Source organism: Monodon monoceros, unplaced genomic scaffold, assembly GCF_005190385.1.
Source record: "Monodon monoceros isolate NGI ecotype Baffin Bay Population unplaced genomic scaffold, NGI_Narwhal_1 Super_Scaffold_4, whole genome shotgun sequence".
In the NCBI taxonomy this organism is placed as follows: domain Eukaryota; kingdom Metazoa; phylum Chordata; class Mammalia; order Artiodactyla; family Monodontidae; genus Monodon; species Monodon monoceros.
In genome coordinates, this window is record NW_021703781.1 from 42,389,133 (window position 1) to 42,406,156 (window position 17,024).

The following is a 17,024-nucleotide window of genomic DNA, read 5'->3' on the forward strand; positions in this document are numbered from 1 at the left end:
TATGCCCAGGGATGGGATTGCTGGATCATATGGTAGTTATATTCTTAGTTTTTTAAAGGAACCTACACACTGTTCTCCATAATGGTTGTACCAATACATTCCCACCAACAGTGTAGGAGGGTTCCCTTTTCTCCACACCATCTCCAGCATTTGTTGTTTGTAGATATTTTGTTGATGGCCGTTATGACCAGTGTGAGGTGATACCTCATAGTAGTTTTGATTTGCATTTCTCTAATAATTAGTGATGTTGAGCATCTTTTCATGTGCTTTATGGCCATCTCTATGTTTTCTTTGTAGAAATGTCTATTAACATCTTCCACCCATTTTTTGATTGGGTTGTTGGGGGTTTTGGGGCTGCATAAGCTATTTGTATATTTTGGAGATTAATTTCTTGTAGGTCACTTCATTTGTGAATATTTTCTCCCATTCTGTGGGTTGTCTTTTTGTTTATGGTTTCCATTGCTGCACAAAAGCTTTTAAGTTTCATTAGGTTTCATTTGTTTATTTTTATTTTCATTACTCTAGGAGGCGGATCAAAAAAGATCTTGCTGTAATTTATGTCAGTGTTTTGCGTATGTTTTCCTCTAAGAGATTTATAGTATTAGCCATACATTTAGGTCTTTAATCCATTTTGAGTTTATTTTTGTGTATGGTATTAGGGATTGTTCTAATTTCATTCTTTTACATGTAACTGTCCAGTTTTCTCAGCACCATTTATTGAAGAGACTGTCTTTTCTCCATTGTATATTCTTGCCTCCTTTGTCATAGATTAATTTACCATAGGTGCGTGGGTTTGTCTCTGCACTTTCTATCCTGTTCCATTGATCTATATTTCTGTTTTTGTGCCAGCACCATACTGTTTTGATTGCTGTAGTTTTGTAGTATAGTCTGAAGTCAGGGAGCCTGATTCCTCCAGCTCTGTTTTTCTTTGTCAGTATTGCTTTGGCCATTCGAGGTGTTTTGTGTTTCCATACAAATTGTAAAAATTTTATTCTAATTCTGAAAAATGCAATTGGTAATTTGATAGGGATTGCATTGAACCTATAGATTGCTTTGGGTAGTATAGTCATTTTCACAATATTGATTCTTCCAGTCGAAGAACATTGTATATCTCTCCATTTGTGTCATCTTTGATATCTTTCATCAGTGTCTTATAGTTTTCAGAGTATAGGTCTTTTGCCTCCTTAGGTAGGTTTATTGCTAGGTATTTGATTCTTTTTGATGTGATTGTAAATGTGATTGTTTCCTTAATTTCTCTTTTTGATCTTTCATTGTTAGTGTATAGGAATGCAAGAGATTTCTGGGTACTAATTTTGTATCCTGCAAATTTACTGAACTCATTCATGAGCTCTAGTAGTTTTCTGATAGCATCTTTACAATATTTTATGTATAGTATCATGTCATTTGCATACAGTGACAGTTTTACTTCTTCTTTTCTTATTTGGATTCCTTTTACTTCTTTTTCTTCTTTGATTGCCATTGCTAGGACTTCCAAAACTATGTTGAAAAAAGTGGCAAGAGTGGACATCCTTTGTCTTATTCCTGATCTTCGAGGAAATACTGTTTTTCACCTTTGAGAATGGTGTTTGCTGTGGGTTTGTCATGTATGGCCTTTATTATGTTGAGGTAGGTTCCCTCTATGCCCCCTTTCTGGAGAGTTTTTATCATAAATGGATGTTGATTTTTGTCAAAAACTTTTTCTGCACCTAGTGAGATGATCATATGGTTTTTATCTTTCACTTTGTTAATGTGGTGTATCACAGTGACTGATTTGCATATATTGAAGAATCCTTGCATAGCTGAGGTAAATTCCACTTGATCATGGTGTATGATCCCTTTAATATATTGTTGGATTCAGTATGCTAATATTTTGTTGATGATTTTTGCATCTATGTTCATGAGTGATATTGGCCTGTAATTTTCTTTTTTTGTGGTATCTTTCTCTGGTCTTGGTATCAGGGTGATGGTGGCTTGGTAGAATGAGCTTGAGGATGTTCCTTCGACTGCAATTTTTGGGAAGAGTTTCGGAAGTATAGGTTTAACTCTTCTCTAAATGTTTGACAGAATTCACCTGTGCACCACTGGTCCTTAACTTTTGTTTGTTAGAAGTTTTTTAATCACAGTTTTAATTTCAGTACTTGTGATTGGTCTGTTCATGTATTCTGTTTCTTTTTGGTTCGGTCTTGGAAGCTTGTGCCTTTCTAAGAATTTGTCCATTTCTTCTAGGTTTCCCATTTTTTTGGCATATAGCTTCTTGTAGTAATCTTTTATGATCCTTTGTATTTCTGTGGTGTCAATTGTAACTTCTCCTTTTTCATCTCTAATTTTTATTGATTTGAGTCCTCTCCCTTTTTTTCTTGTTGACTGGCTAAAGATTTATCCTTTTTTTTTTTTATCTTCTCAAAGAACCAGCTTTTAGTTTCCTTGCTCTTTTCTGTTGTTTTCTTCATCTCTATTTCATTTATTTCTCCTCTGATCTTTATGATTTCTTTCCTTCTATTAACTTTGAGTTTTGTTTGTTCTCTCTCTAGTTGCTTTAGGTGTAAGGTTAGGTTGTTTATTTGAGATTTTTCTTGTTTCCTGAGATAAGATTGTATTGCTATAAACTTCCCTTTTAGAACTGCTTTTGCTGTATCCCATACGTTTTGGATTGTTGTGTTTTCATTGTCATTTCCCTCTAGGTATTTTTTGATTTCCTCTTCGATTTCTTCAGTGATCCATTAGTTGTTCAGTAACATATTGTTTAGCCTCCCCTCCACATGTGTGTGTTTTTTAGTTTTTTTTCCAGTAACTTGATTTCTAATCTCATAGCATTGTGTTTGGAAAAGATGTTTGATATGATTTCAATTTTCTTAAGTTTACCAAGACTTGATTTGTGACCCAAGATGTGATCTATCCTGGAGAATGTTCAAGGTGTCCTTGAGAAGAAAGTGTATTCTGCTGCTTTGGGGTGGAATGTCCTATGAATTTCAATTAAGTCCATCTGGTCTAATGTGTCATTTAAGGCTTGTGTTTCCTTATTGATTTTCTATCTGGGTGATGTGTCCATTGGTGTAAGTGGGGTGTTAATGGCCCCCATAATTATTGTGTTACTGTCAATTTCTACTGTTATGGCTCTTAGCATTTGCCTTATATATTGAGGTGCTCCTATGTTGGGTGCATATATATTTACAATTGTTATATTTTCTTGTTGGATTGATCCCTTGATCATTATGTCATGTCCTTCATTGTCTCTTATAACAGTGTTTATTTTAAAGTCTATTTTGTCTGATATGATTATTGCTACTCCAGCTTTCTTTTGATTTCCTTTTGAATGGAATACCTTTTTCCATCCTCTCATTTTCAGTCTGTGCGTTTCCATAGATCTGAAGTAGGTCTCTTGTAGACAGCATATATACGGGTCTAATTTTTGTATCCAGCCAGTTTATGTCTTTTGGTTGGAGCATTTAATCCATTTACATTTAAGGTAATTATTTTCATGTACTTATTGCCATTTTCTTAATTGTTAAGATGTGTTTTTGTAGGTCTTTTTTCTTCCCATTCTCTATTGTTCTCTTATGATTTGATGACTATCTTTAGAGTTTGGATTGCTTTTTCACTTTTGTGTGTGTATCTATTGTAGACTTTTGATTGATGGGAACCTCAGTTCTCATGAGGTTTTGAGATAGCAGTCTACATATATACAAGATTGATTTAAGTTGCTGGTCCCCTAACTTCCAATGTATTTCCAGTATCCTGTATTTATACTCTCCACTTCTCATGATTGCTGGTTTTGATATCATATTTGTGTGTGGATGATTTTCTACCTTCACTGTATATTTACCTTTACCAATGAGCTTTCCCATTCATAGTTTTCTTGTTTCTAGCTGTGGCCTATTCTTTTTCCTCTAGAGAAGTTCCTTTAGCATTTGTTGTAAAGCTGGTTGGGTGGTGCTGAATTCTCTTAGCTTTTGCTTGTGTATAAAGCTTTTGATTTGTCTGTGGAATCTCAACGAGACCCTTGCTGGCTAGAGTATTCTTGTAGGCTTTTCCCTTTCATCATTTTAAATATATTTTGCCTCTCCTTCTGGCCTGTGGAGTTTCTGCTGAAAAATCAGCTGATAACTTTATGGGAATTCCCTTATATGTTATTTGTTGCTTTCCCCTCATTGCTTTCATATTTTCTCTTTGTCTTTAATTTTTTCTGTTTGATTAATATGTGTCTCAGTGTGTTCCTCCTTGGGTTCATCCCGTATAGGATTCTTTGCACTTCCTGGACTTCAGTGTTTCCTTTCTCATGTTAGGGAAATTTTTGGCTATAATATCTTCAAATATTTTCTTAGGCCCTTTTTCTTTTTCTTCTCCTTCTGGGACCCCTATAATGCAAATGTTGGTGTTTTTAATGTTGTCCCAGAAGTCTCTGAGACTGTCCTCATTTCTTTTCACTCTCTTTTCTTTATTCTTTTCTGTGGCAGTGATTTCCATCACTCTGTCTTCCAGCTCACTTATTTGTTCTTCTACCTCATTTATTCTGTTATTGATTCCTTTAGTATGTTTTTCATTTTAGTTATTGTATTGGCCATCTCTGTTTGTTCTTTACGTCTTGTAGCTCCTTGGTAAATATTTCTTGTATCTTCTAGATCTGTGCCTTCATTTTTTTCCTGAGATTTTGGATCATCTTTACTATCATTACTCTGAATTCTTTTCAGGTAGATCACCTACCTTCCCTTCACGTAATTGTTCTTGTGGGTTTTTATCTTGTTCCTTCATTTGCAACATATTTTTCTTTTTTTCTGTCATCTCATTTTGTCTGACTTTCTTTGTTTATGTTCTCTTTTCTACGGGTTCCAGGGTTGTAGTTCCTGTTGCTTCTGGTGTCTGCCCCCTGGTGGGTGAAGTTCATCCACAGGCTTGTGCAGGCTTCCTGTGGGAGGGACAGATGCCTGTCCTCTCGTGGGTGGAGCTAGGTCTTGTCCCTGTGATGGGCAGGGCGGTATCCAGGAGTGTGTTTCAAGGTTGCTGTGAGCTCAGTATGACTTTAGGCAACCTGTCTGCTGATGGTTGGGGCTGCGTTCCTGTCTTGCTGGCTGTTTGGCTTGAGGCTTTCCAGGAACCTGGAACCTGTAGGTTGTTGGGTGGGGCTGGGTCTTGGTTCTGAAATAGGGACCTCCAGGAAAGCTCTTGCCAATCAATATTTTCTGGGGCCTCTGCCACCTGTGTCCTTACCCCCACAGTGAGCTACAGCCAACCCCCACCTCCGCAGGAGACCCTCTCTGACCCCACGTCAGGTCTAGCCCTAGTTCCTGTGGAAGTATTGCTTTGTGCTGGGTCCCAACCCACATAAGGTCTTGTGTGCACTGAGAAATGGTCTTTTTTTAAAAAAATTATTAATTTATTTATTTATTGGCTGCATTGGGTCTTTGTTGCTACACACAGGCTTTCTCTAGTTGCAGTGAGCAGGCGCTACTCTTTGTTGTGGTGCTTGGGCTTCTCATTGCGGTGGCTTCTCTTATTGCAGAGCACAGGCTCCAGGCACATGGGCTTCAGTAGTTGTGGCATGTGAGCTCAGTAGTTGTGGCGCATGGGCTCAGTTGCTCCGCAGCATGTGGGATCTTCCCACACCAGGGCTCGAAGCTGTGTCCCCTGAAATGGCAGGCAGATTCTTAACCACTGCACGACCAGGGAAGTCCTGAGAAATGGTCTTTTGTAGGAGAGGTGCTATTCGTCCCACCAGCTCACTCTCTTCTGTTCACCAGAGCTGTATGCTCTAGGGGTGCCCCCTGTGTGTGTTGTATTGGCCCTTCTGTTGTGGAGGGCTGATTACTGTGGGTAGTCTGGTAGGTGTGGCTGGCCCCCAGTCCCATTGGTTTCCGGGTCCTGCCTTGTTCAAAGGCTTCTGGCTGCTGGTGGGTGGCACTGGGTTACAGGTTGGCTGGTTGTGAGGCTGGAGGTCCTGTATCTAGTGTTGGCTTATTGGTGGATGGGGTCAGGACCCAGGTAGTTCTGGAGCTGGCTTTGGCCTGCTGATGGGTGGTTCTGGTTCCTGACACAGTTGCAGGGTCTGTGGTGTCCCAAAGCAGGTGTTGACATGCTCTTGAGTGAAGCTAGAACCCGGGGTGGCTGGCTGAGGGGCCTATGATGTTTTGGAGCTGGTGTCAACCTGCTGTTGGGTGGGGCCAGGACCCACGGTGTTCTGGCTGGTGTTAGTCTGCTGGTAGGTGAGGCTAGGTCCTGGGGTTAGTGCTGGCCCACTGGTGGGTGGAGTCAGGTCCTGGAGTCTCTGGCTGTGGGGCCTGGGGCTCCCAGAGCTGATGTTGGCCTGCTGGTGGCCAGAGCAGGGCCCAGAGAGTCCTGGAGCTACTGCTGGCCCATTGGTGAGAAGTGCCATGTCCTGGCTGCAGGTCCCAGTGAGTTCCAGAGTTGGTTTTGGCCCACTGGTGGGTGGGGTTGTGTCCCTATAGGTAGCTGAAGGACCAGAGGGTCCCAGGGCTAGTGCCAATGGATGGGGCCAGGTTCTGGTCCTAACAAGTTAGAGGGAGGATTCCAAAGTGGCACCTGCCAGCACCAGTGTCCTAGTGGTAATATGAGCTCCTCAAAATGGTTGCCACCAGTGTCTGTGTCCCCAGCATGAGCTCCAGTTGCCTCCTGCCTCTCCGAGGGAGTGTCCAAGATCAGCAGGTGGGGCTGACCCAGGCTCCTTTCAAATTACTGCTTCTACCCTGGGTCTCTCAAAACATGTGAGATTTAGTGTGTTCCTTTTTTAGAGTGGAGTCTCTATTTCCTATAGCTCTCTGGCCTTCCCAAATGTAGGCACCACTGTCCTTCAAAGGCAAATATTCTAGGGGCAAATCTTCCCAGAGCCAGACCCCTGGGCTGGTGAGCCTAGTGTGGATCTGTGACCCACGTGCCTTAGGGAGAACCTCTACAATTGTAGTAATCATCCTGTTTGTGGGTTGCCCTGCCAGGGGTATGGGTCTTGACTATACCATGTCTCCACCTCTCCTACCCATCTCCTTGTGGATCCTTCTTTATATCTTTAGTCATAGAATATCTTTTCTGTCAGTCTTCAGGTCTTTCTCTTCAATAGTTGCTCTGTAAATAGTTGTAATTTTGATGTGCCCATGGAGGAGGTGAGCTCAGGGTCTTCCTAATTTACCATCTTGGCTTTCTCTTGCAGTGTATAATTTTTAAGTCAAAAAGAAATCACCTTTCCGTAATACAAATAAACAACTCTTAAATTGTCTTTGGGTAAACTTAATCTTTTCACATATCAATTTTTTTGAAGTGAAGTATGTCCAAATTTGTGATAACCTTACCTCCAAAGAGTCCTTCTATTACCCCAATAACTTTACTGCCTTTCTAGCTGTTTCCCAGTGGTCTCAAGATGACACAGTCTCCATTATGTCTCCCTGCCAAAAAAGAAAAAAAAGAAAAAAATTCTTAGGCTTTCACAGAGTCCTTCTCCAGTCATTCAAACAATGTTTCTTTATATCTAGACTTTGAATCAGTGCATATAAACCAAGAAAGCACTTATAAGTCAGAGAAAGTTTTCTGAAGGTAGTTAATGCCTGTGCTGAGATCAGAACAACTTGAGTTGGTGATTGGAAAGTGGAAAGTTAGAAGGGAATGCAAAGTTCTGTATACGACTGGAAGTGTTTGCAAAAGCCTGGAAGCCCAGCAAGTGGTTGGGAGCCTGGGGAGGTAAGTTCATTCATGGGTTTGACTGCATCCTTAGGGCATCCAGGAGCCATTGGAGGGAGCTAGGAATGCCAAGAAAAGATTAGAATTTTTTAAAAAATAAACTGGACCTCAATAAGAGTAGGTTGGAGGCAGATAAGGACTAGAGGCATGGAGATTTTTAAATATATATTACACATGAGAAAGTTAATTTTAAACATGAGGAAAAAGGGCAAAGTAGTAATGCTCCTTTGAACTCAGACACAGAGAACAAGAAGCAGTATGAAGCTCAAAACTTTTAGTATAACATATACTTTTATTTTGTTATATGTTTCAACTCTTTTTAAAGTAAATTTAATTTAGGTAAAAGATGCAAACATACAATGTCATGAATGTTCATGAAGTAAACACACCTGTGTCTCTAGACAGATCAAGAAATTAAATGACCAGCACCCTAGGAGAGCCTCTCTTCTTCCCTCCCAGTCTACACTTCTCCCCACAATTATTATCTTAACTTTGATCCATATGGATATTTTAAATTAATTTTTCTCCTAAGAAATGAGCTACCACGTACCTAGAAACTTGCACATGAAAAGAACCTCAAATTTAATCTAGTTCAGTGATTTTTCAGACATTAAAAATAAACAATAGAATATTTTCTTCAAAATTAAATGTTACATACATCCCCAGTTTGTGTAACATATATCAGAATTTCTATGACTGAATCAGAATTAAAAATCTGGAGCCTGTGGAACCTACTCACTGCACATCTCCTTTGTTTAATACATATTCAGTGGATGCATAAACAACACAGATTTGAACTTCGTGGGTCCACTTATATGCAATTTTTTTTCACTAAATACATACTACAGTGCTACACACTCCCTGGCTGTATCCGAGGATGCAGAACTGTGGATACAGAGGGCTGGCTGTAAAGTTCTACACTGATTTTATACTTCACAGAGGGTTGTGCTCCTAACCCCCCTGTATTGTTCAAGGGTCACCAGTATTTCTCTACCTATTCCATTCTGGTGGACTTTGAGATATCACTTCCATATCCTGAGGCTCTATGGAAAACTCAATTTGAAAAATCACTGGTCCATTGTAAACCCTTTCTTTTGAATAGGGTTTGGTTGACTTTTCTGGAAAGGTCTAGACGGTGAATATTGTAGGCTTTAATTGCCATATGGCCTCTTTCTCACTATTCAACTCACATGCTGTTGCAGTGTGAAAGCAGCTTTAGACAATATGTATTGGCTTTGTTCCAATAAAACTTTATTTACAAAAATGGACTGGGGGTGTGGGCGGATTTGGCCCATGGGCTGTAGTTTGCCAAACCCTGCTTTTGAAAAATAAGGGAAGGGAGGTTCAGAAAAGAAACTTAGAATTGCAGAATTTTATTACTAAAGGAACTTTAATAATCTTCCTTTGGGTAAGGAAACCAAGGCCCCAGTAATTCATACTACTTTACAAAGCAATTTGTGGCACATGTAACCTAGCAAAGAGTTTTATATGTATGACATCATAATTATAGTTAAGATAGTGTTTTGTTCCTATTCCAACCTGTATTTATTACTAAAACTCTCAGGCTTTCATCTCTTCTGAAAAATCTTGAAGAATCGTGCTCTCCCTAGGAATTGTAAATTCCCCAATCCTGTGACTAACATGATTTCTATTGGGACTCTTTGTTTCTCATGCCACTAAACCTTCATGCTTCTAAATTTGAGTCTTCACCCAAGTGGTCCAAGTAACTTGTTGCACCAACTTTAGATGGTCTGGGTTCTAAGCATGTTTCCATCCATTAGCCTGTTAAAATGTATATTTGTTATATGGAGTTTAAGGTAGTTTCTGCCAAAGGATTAGGAATTTGAGTGAATTCATCAAGGCTTTACTGCAGTTTCACTGCCCCTCATTCAGGGTCTAATGACATATTCTGTTGCCTTCTACGTGAGAGTGGGTTATTCATATTGCTGAATTCCCACGCTGAGTCTAAGGCAGGCCTTGGCTCTCTTCTGTGTGTGCTAGTTGTATCAATCAGAATGGGCAAGGTTATGCTGCTAAAATAGGTAAAGCCAAATATTAGCGTTTCCAAACAATATATTCCACCATAAAACCTTTGTGGGTTGGTAGGAGCTCTGCTTCTCTTGATTTCAGTCCTCACTCTGCTTCTGAAGCTGACGGAACAGCCACTGATGGAGAACTGCCCATCGCGGAAGTAGAGGGAAGGGAGGATGTGTTGAAGCAAGAATTGGCTCTTAACATTCATGCTTGAAGTGACAGGCTCCCCTTTCAATGGCCAAAGCAAGACAAAGGGTTAAACCTGCCTTCCATGGGGCAGGGAATTCCTCAGGGAGGGAAATAGGAGAATGGTGAACTGAAGTAAAAAATCCAGCTGAGCCAGAAGCTCCAGTCTTTGTTATCATTTCTCCCTAGAGAATTAAGAGCCATCATGCAAATTAAACTCCTAGTATCCTGTCCTTGTATACCAGATACCTGAAGTGGTATAAATCTATTGTTTTGGCTTTTTAAATCAAGATGTGGATGTATTCCTTAACAAAAATAATTTATTATTCACATACTATTTGAATATGGAAAATGGAAAAGAAAGCTATATAGGTAGAATATAAATGTCATTTAACATTTTCCAGGGCATTTAATAGGCTTTGGATGTCAATGACTACAGATTTTTTTTTTTTCTTACCTCCTTCACCCTACCATTCCTGAAATGCTTTCCCATGGGCCATATTTTCCTGCATCCCTTCCATGAATGTATACAACTGTTTCCATCTGAATAAGCTAAGATGCTTGTTATAAATTCAGATTTCTGGACTGTACCTGAAAATAGCTGTGGATGATGCTGGGAATCTATGTTTTTACCATATTTTCTACAGACATTTTACGACATTGATGTTTGGAAAACATTGTCCTAGAACATATACCTTGAGCCTGTCCCTTAAGTTTTATGAAATCCATGGCCAGACTTTGTGGCTTGTGGCCTTGGTTTTTCCCTTTTTCCTTTTTTTTTTTTCTTTTCCCATGAGGTTGAGACGTAACCTTTTTGGCTTTGCCAATTGGCATGTGATGGATTTGTCTTTTGCTTCATAGACTCACCTTGAGTGAAAAACAATTGTCGGAGGTAAACATTACTATTTTATCAATTTATAGGCCTTTTGAATTAGAAAGGAGAAATATGGAATACAGAAGAGAACTGTAAATAGGACTCTGGAAAAGAATATTAGCATTGTGGCTGTCCTATATTTTGTGCATAACACTTTCAGGGTTATAACTGAGGATCTCAGGGTAGGTCTGCAAGCATAACATGTGATCACCTTGGACGATTGTGCTATCAATTCATTCATCTCAAATTTAGTATTGATTCCTATTGTCATAGTCAAGTGTTCAGTGATTTACTTCAATTGCAATTAACATGCACAAGATGTGACAGTGGCATGGATGCAACATCCTCACCATCTTCCTCCCCCACCCCACTAATGATCATGAGGATTGATCTGTGTGCCTCTGCAAAAACTGTGATTAATACAAAAAAAAATAACCATCTGGGATCAAAGAAGACGGTTCTTAGATCAAGGGTGTGAAAATAACAGAACTTAAAGGACATACTAAAAACTTAACAGTTCAGTTCTATTTGTAGGAAAAATGAACTTATTGGATTGCTATGTGACATATTTTTTAAGGTTATTTTATTGGCTCTGTCTGAGAAAGCTAACTGAATTGAATTTCTAGTTTTCATTAAAAAGGGGTTTCAATTCACCATCACTGGCAATGTGATGTCAACAAGACAAATGCAGTTAGATTAAGGGGATCTTTATGTTGCAGCCAGTTTTAAGTTGTGTACCATTCACTGCAGTGAGGAGCAAAGGGATGTAGCAACAACATGTTCACCAGGGCTGTGGAGAGTTGAGTTTGTCGCAATCTTACTGTTCTCTAAATATATATTCTTTATGCATGTGAAGTTTAACAGAGGGATTAGGTGAACAAACCTTAGACAAAGATTCATGAAGTTACTTTTCATATTAAATAATTCCCTCCTAGCATGTCTTGTATTCTTGTATGTTGCCCCTTTGACGGTGTGCCTAGTTCAGAGTTTGGCTAGGGGTAGCCCAAAAAGGAGTGAGTGGTAGTAGTGGTGATGGTGGTGGTGTGGTAGTTGCACACAGAAAACTGCTAATTTTCAGGTTCGTGTGGCTCTTCACACTGAATGGCCTAATGTAACCCTGTTGAATTCTTTAAGCTGATTTGTTGGATTAGTTTTATATTAGATGATAACACATCATTTTATGATGGATACTTGGGTTATAAGTATTTTCTACATTGTTATAGTGACATTCTACAGTAGCACTATATGGTATTTCAATTCTAATATATTCTATCCTAAAATCTTGTTTGAAATTAAACATCAACTAATTTCAAAAGTAATTATTTTTTTATTTCAACTCTATAAAGTATACAACAGGCACTCGGCAATTACAGCTGCAGGAAAAATACAGAGCAAATCAAAGCAGGTTAAGTTTATGAAAAAGTGTTTAATCTACATCAAAAGAGTGCAAGTGGTCAGTGACCATTTGATGACAGTTGTTGCATTCTGACTAACAAAGGACTCTTTCATGTAGAACGAATTGTAAGAGGACAATCAAATAACCATAGCTGTAAGAATACAAAAGAACTGAGCAGTTGTAAAAACATCATACATTGAAATAAATTTGATAGATGACGCTTCAAGAAATGTCCCTATACTTGGAAAGTCCAAACCTCTGAGTCACCGTCAAGGTCCCAGAGCTCTGTCCATTGATGCAGGGGCAGATAAAGAGGAGGGCTAACAACACACCTTCAATGTTTAGCTTTCTAGGTCTGTTGAAAACTTGCCTTATAAGTGATTTGCATATACAAGAACTCAGAGGAAGCATCCTGTTTTGTTGAGTTGTGCACCAAGATACTTTTTCATCATTGGTTTCATGATGAGGCTTGGTTAGCAGTCATTTTCCAATTTTTCTTTTGAGTTGGACTGTTGTTAATGGAGTCTAAAAAATGAGATATTTTAGAACTTGACTGCACTGATTTTTTTTTAACTGAATCTGCACAGCTTAGCAAAACAGGAATACCTGTATACAGACTGATAGTATGTCATATATTAATTTGACCTGCACATACATTTATACATTTCACAGAAATGACGCTGTATCTCATTAACAGATACACAGCTCTGGTACGTTTAACAGAAATAAGAGAACAACTTCATCATTTCTGTAATTCATCAATATTATGTAATAAAGGCTTATAAATTGTTAGCAGAAAGAACTGTAAAACGCAGCAAGCTAAGAAAGGACAACATTTTGAGGTGTGTTTGTCTTTGTCATGCAGCATAACACCAAATTTGTTTTTTTAATAGGATGCCATGAATTTAAGGCACTTGCAACAATGCCAGATAGCCAGGTCATGTTCTAAACTATGGGACAGATGGATAAACAGTACAGTTGACATAATTTTCAATAATACTGACAATTATGACATTAATTCAAGTCTACTTGGACCTAAAAACATTATTCAGTACAAATTAAATGAAATAATAATGCTGTGAAACACTAAAAAAAGTTACATGTACCACAAAATATCACACAAAAATACCTATTTACATAAATATTTGTGGTCCTACTGTGAAAGAAAACATTGTTATGGATAATGCACAAATCACCTCTACTGTATGAAATCAGCTCTAATATCCTTATTTTCGGTGCGGTAGCTGACTTTAAATTTAAGTTCACCATCAGTTCAGTCTTTTAGAAATGAGACAAGAAAAATTCAGTAGTTGAATTTATATATTATACATGTGTGATTCACATGCATATCCCATAATTTTAAGTAAAAGTTATGATTTGTAAAGAATATAATCAAAATAAATTTGTTTTAAATGCCACATGGATCTGATTCCTATATTAATAACAAAGAAGGTACAAACAAATATCATTCCTAGCAAATTTCCAGAAATCACTTTCCCTAATGTATTCAATCTATCTCAGGTGTTACGTTGCTCCTTTCCTTGGCAGTTTTCAGTTTTCCTGTGAGTCAAGACACACAGAAAGCCCTTATTTCCCATACTTGAAGTATTAACAAGAAAGTCAGTTAACAAATCAAACAAGTTGGCGCTATTCTAACTTATCTGGATGTTCTTTAGTGGAAGAAAATAGAGGGGGCATGAAAAATTCAGAAATAAAGTGAGATGTTTTTTATGAAGCTGACCATGAATTTTAGCCCTAGTGTCTTCGTTAAGACAAGATTTAAATCCTTAAAATTCATTGTTGAAAATTAGGTGAATGTTTTCTCTTAGTAATTCTTGAAAGATGTAGTTCACCTTTATTTTCTTGATGATTGCTTTAGATGTCCTAATGCAATGCCACAGGTGAAATGAACAAAGATGCATTAACAAGTGGGAGAAACGACCTACAGTTACATTATGCTGAATGCTGCTTCTTCATTTTCTACAGAACTTGTACATATTGGTTGTCTTAGACTTGAACCATAGTTCCAAATCCACAGTAAGTGCTAATCTCTGGGGCTATTGGAATATTTAAAAAGTTGCAGGAGAAGATTCTCTTACTTAAAATGACTAGGTGAATTTAATATTCTAGCAAACCTTTAGCATGCCTACACCACTGTCTTTAAAAAAAAATCACTGAACGTTGACTAATAACATTGAAATTATATTTTTAAAAGCCCAATTAAAAGCAATATTAAACTTCTGAAGTAGCATTCATAGCTGGATTTTAACTTGACATGTTTAATTTTATCTTCTAATATCTGTAGAGGAAGGTGAGTATTTTGAGGAATAGTTCAATTTTGAGAAATAGGGAGGGAAAAATCCGATAATACAATAATAATAATAGGATCAAAATTTCATTTAAATTTATTCTAATTATATATAATATGCCCTTAATACTCTTATTTTCCAAGTGTTTCTTAGATTTTTATATTTTGATAACATCATATTCTAAAGTAGTCTTGGTATGAAAAATTCAAACAAAAATCATAATATATGCCTTCTTGGATACTATACAATCTCGGTGGACATATGTTTTGCAGAACTGTCTATATTTGATTGACTTTTTAAACACTCTCTACGGGAAAAGATCAAACCTCTGTTTAATATGCCATGTTCATATACAGTTCCAAATCAGGATGACAGCTCATAAAATTATACATTTGTCTAAGGAGGTACAATGCTACTTGTCCAGGAAAAGCTCCAAATGGCTGTGCTACTTTTGACAGCTAATACTTGTCAACTGGCCTGCCAACAAAGGACTCAGTTTAAATTGCTGATTCTTTTCCCCATGTGAAAAAGCAAATCACTTCGATATTTCAAATCTAGTCTGATATTTCAGAATTGTAGTATTTCTGTTCTACTTAGCTCCAATTTACTTTTAAGAAATCGGGTTCCTGTTTCTACTCCTTTCCTCCTTTCACATGCTAATAGACTCATTGCCCATTGACAAAAAGGTAATCACACCTGCCCAGGTTCTTGTCTTGTTCCCTGACCTCACATAGGTAAGGGTTCTCATCGGGTGAAGCTTAATGATTTTGTGCTTGCTTTCTTTTCTTTTCTTGGTTCAGGCCTAAGACAAGAAGCTAGTTCAAATATATTTTTAGTCACCTTTCTCCCTCAACCCTAGACTATGCTGTGTCTCCCTCAACCCTAGACTATGTTGTATAAGTGAAATCTGACAGAAGTTTGGTTTGATAAATTTAGTGAAAATGCTTGATTCTCTGGCTACACATGTAATGATTAGAATTTGTGTTGTCTGTTTAGACACTGACATTTACAGATGAAAGATATACATAGCACCTATATATAGTTTTTATTTTTTTGGATGGATCTTCATCCCTCTCCAACCCACCCCACCCTACCCTACCCTAAGGGTTTATTTTTATAAAAGGGAATATTTTAAGCCTCAGTTTGAGGGTGTGTGAGATAAATAAAAACCAGTTGGCTGCTAGTCATTTATTTCCAGGACCATCTTTAAGCACGCTATTTAAAAAAATATGAAATGGTTTGTGAATTGCTTTTGTCCCACTCTGTCATGCCAATTTATCAAAAAGAAACAAATATCATGCATGTTGTGTTCTTCAGTCCTCTGTGAAAACACATATATACCTGCTATGAGAGTTCTCAGCAGACTCCATAGCAGTTGTGCTTTTTTCATATCAATTTTTAAAATCTGTCAGAAAGGAAAGGTAACATTCAGTCTCGTCATCAGCACTGCTGGGAAAGAAAATCATGAAACTTCTAGCACTGGTTTGACATGAACTCTGTGACCAGCAGATGTGTGGTCCTCTTGTATACGGTATTTACACCAGCTTGCAGTAACAGAGTCTACAACCCTCACTTGAAGAAAGGGAAGAGTCCAGTTTTTGTACCACAGTAATCTAATCTATCGTACCCAATATATTATTTTTTGATCTCCTTGATAATTCTAGCAAGGTACTGACTCTCTCTGAAGTGTTTCTTACAGTCTTTCAAATTATAATCAGAGCAAAGCAAGATCATTGCCACCATAGAAAACATTTCTTTACTGGTGAAAGGCTTTGCTTCAGGACCACCATGTCAACTGCTATTTTTAGGTTCAAACAGAAAACATGTAAAGAGCACTATTGTCATCTAAGCAATAAGTCCTAATGCCACTGTAGTTACTGGAGCAGCATCGATCAAAGGCATCATGGTGACCCCGAGCACTAATCTTCTCTCTTTCTTTCAGGTTTGCTGGCAGCTGTGTCTCAGAAAAAGCTGTCTTCAGCAAGGCAGAAGCAGGTAAGAGAAATACATTAGAAGTCTACGTCCCATCCTGAGTTGTCGTCAGGTGGTGGTTCGTCATTGTCCTCAGGGAAACTGTCAAAGTTGCTTGTGTCTGTGGGTGATGCGACCTGCGAACAAGAGAACGAACGATAAAATTTTCTGATTTTTTTTAGGGGCCTTCCAAGCTAGATTTTTAAAACATTCTTTATTCAGTCTGTATTCAATGGCTATTTTTGGAATGTCTACCATGAGCAGGTTTGTCCTTTGTCTTGGGGGTTACAGTGGTGAATAAAAATAGACATGGCTCTTGCCCTCATAGAGTTTACACTCTAGGAAAGAATAAATTGTGTGATTCAAACAAATAATTACAGCTGTAGATAATTATAAACTTTGGTTAGTGCTATGAAGAAAACGTACAAGGTGTCATGAGTAAAAAAGAGTGATTGTGGAAAAAGTATTAAACCTAAGAATTAATGGTTTCCATAAAGAGGGTATATAGCACATGCAAAGGTCCTGAGGTGAGAAAGAGAGAGCTCCATGCTATGAAGTATTTAAAAAAGAGGTC

At 38.0% G+C, this 17,024-nt stretch overlaps 1 protein-coding gene across 2 annotated transcripts in view; it reads right to left on the reverse strand.

The window, feature by feature from the left end:
- Window positions 1-15,082: 15,082 nt before the first annotated feature.
- PRKG1 (protein kinase cGMP-dependent 1) overlaps window positions 15,083-17,024 on the reverse strand; it is a 1,179,082-nt gene continuing 1,177,140 nt past the window's right edge. The window contains exon 18 of one of the 2 annotated variants that reach the window (XM_029244879.1): window positions 15,083-16,587. In XM_029244879.1, the coding sequence (XP_029100712.1) occupies window positions 16,489-16,587 (99 nt within the window). In that variant the 3' untranslated portion in view covers window positions 15,083-16,488. The remainder of the gene's footprint in view (window positions 16,588-17,024) is intronic. The other variant, XM_029244880.1, reaches the window with a different exon arrangement.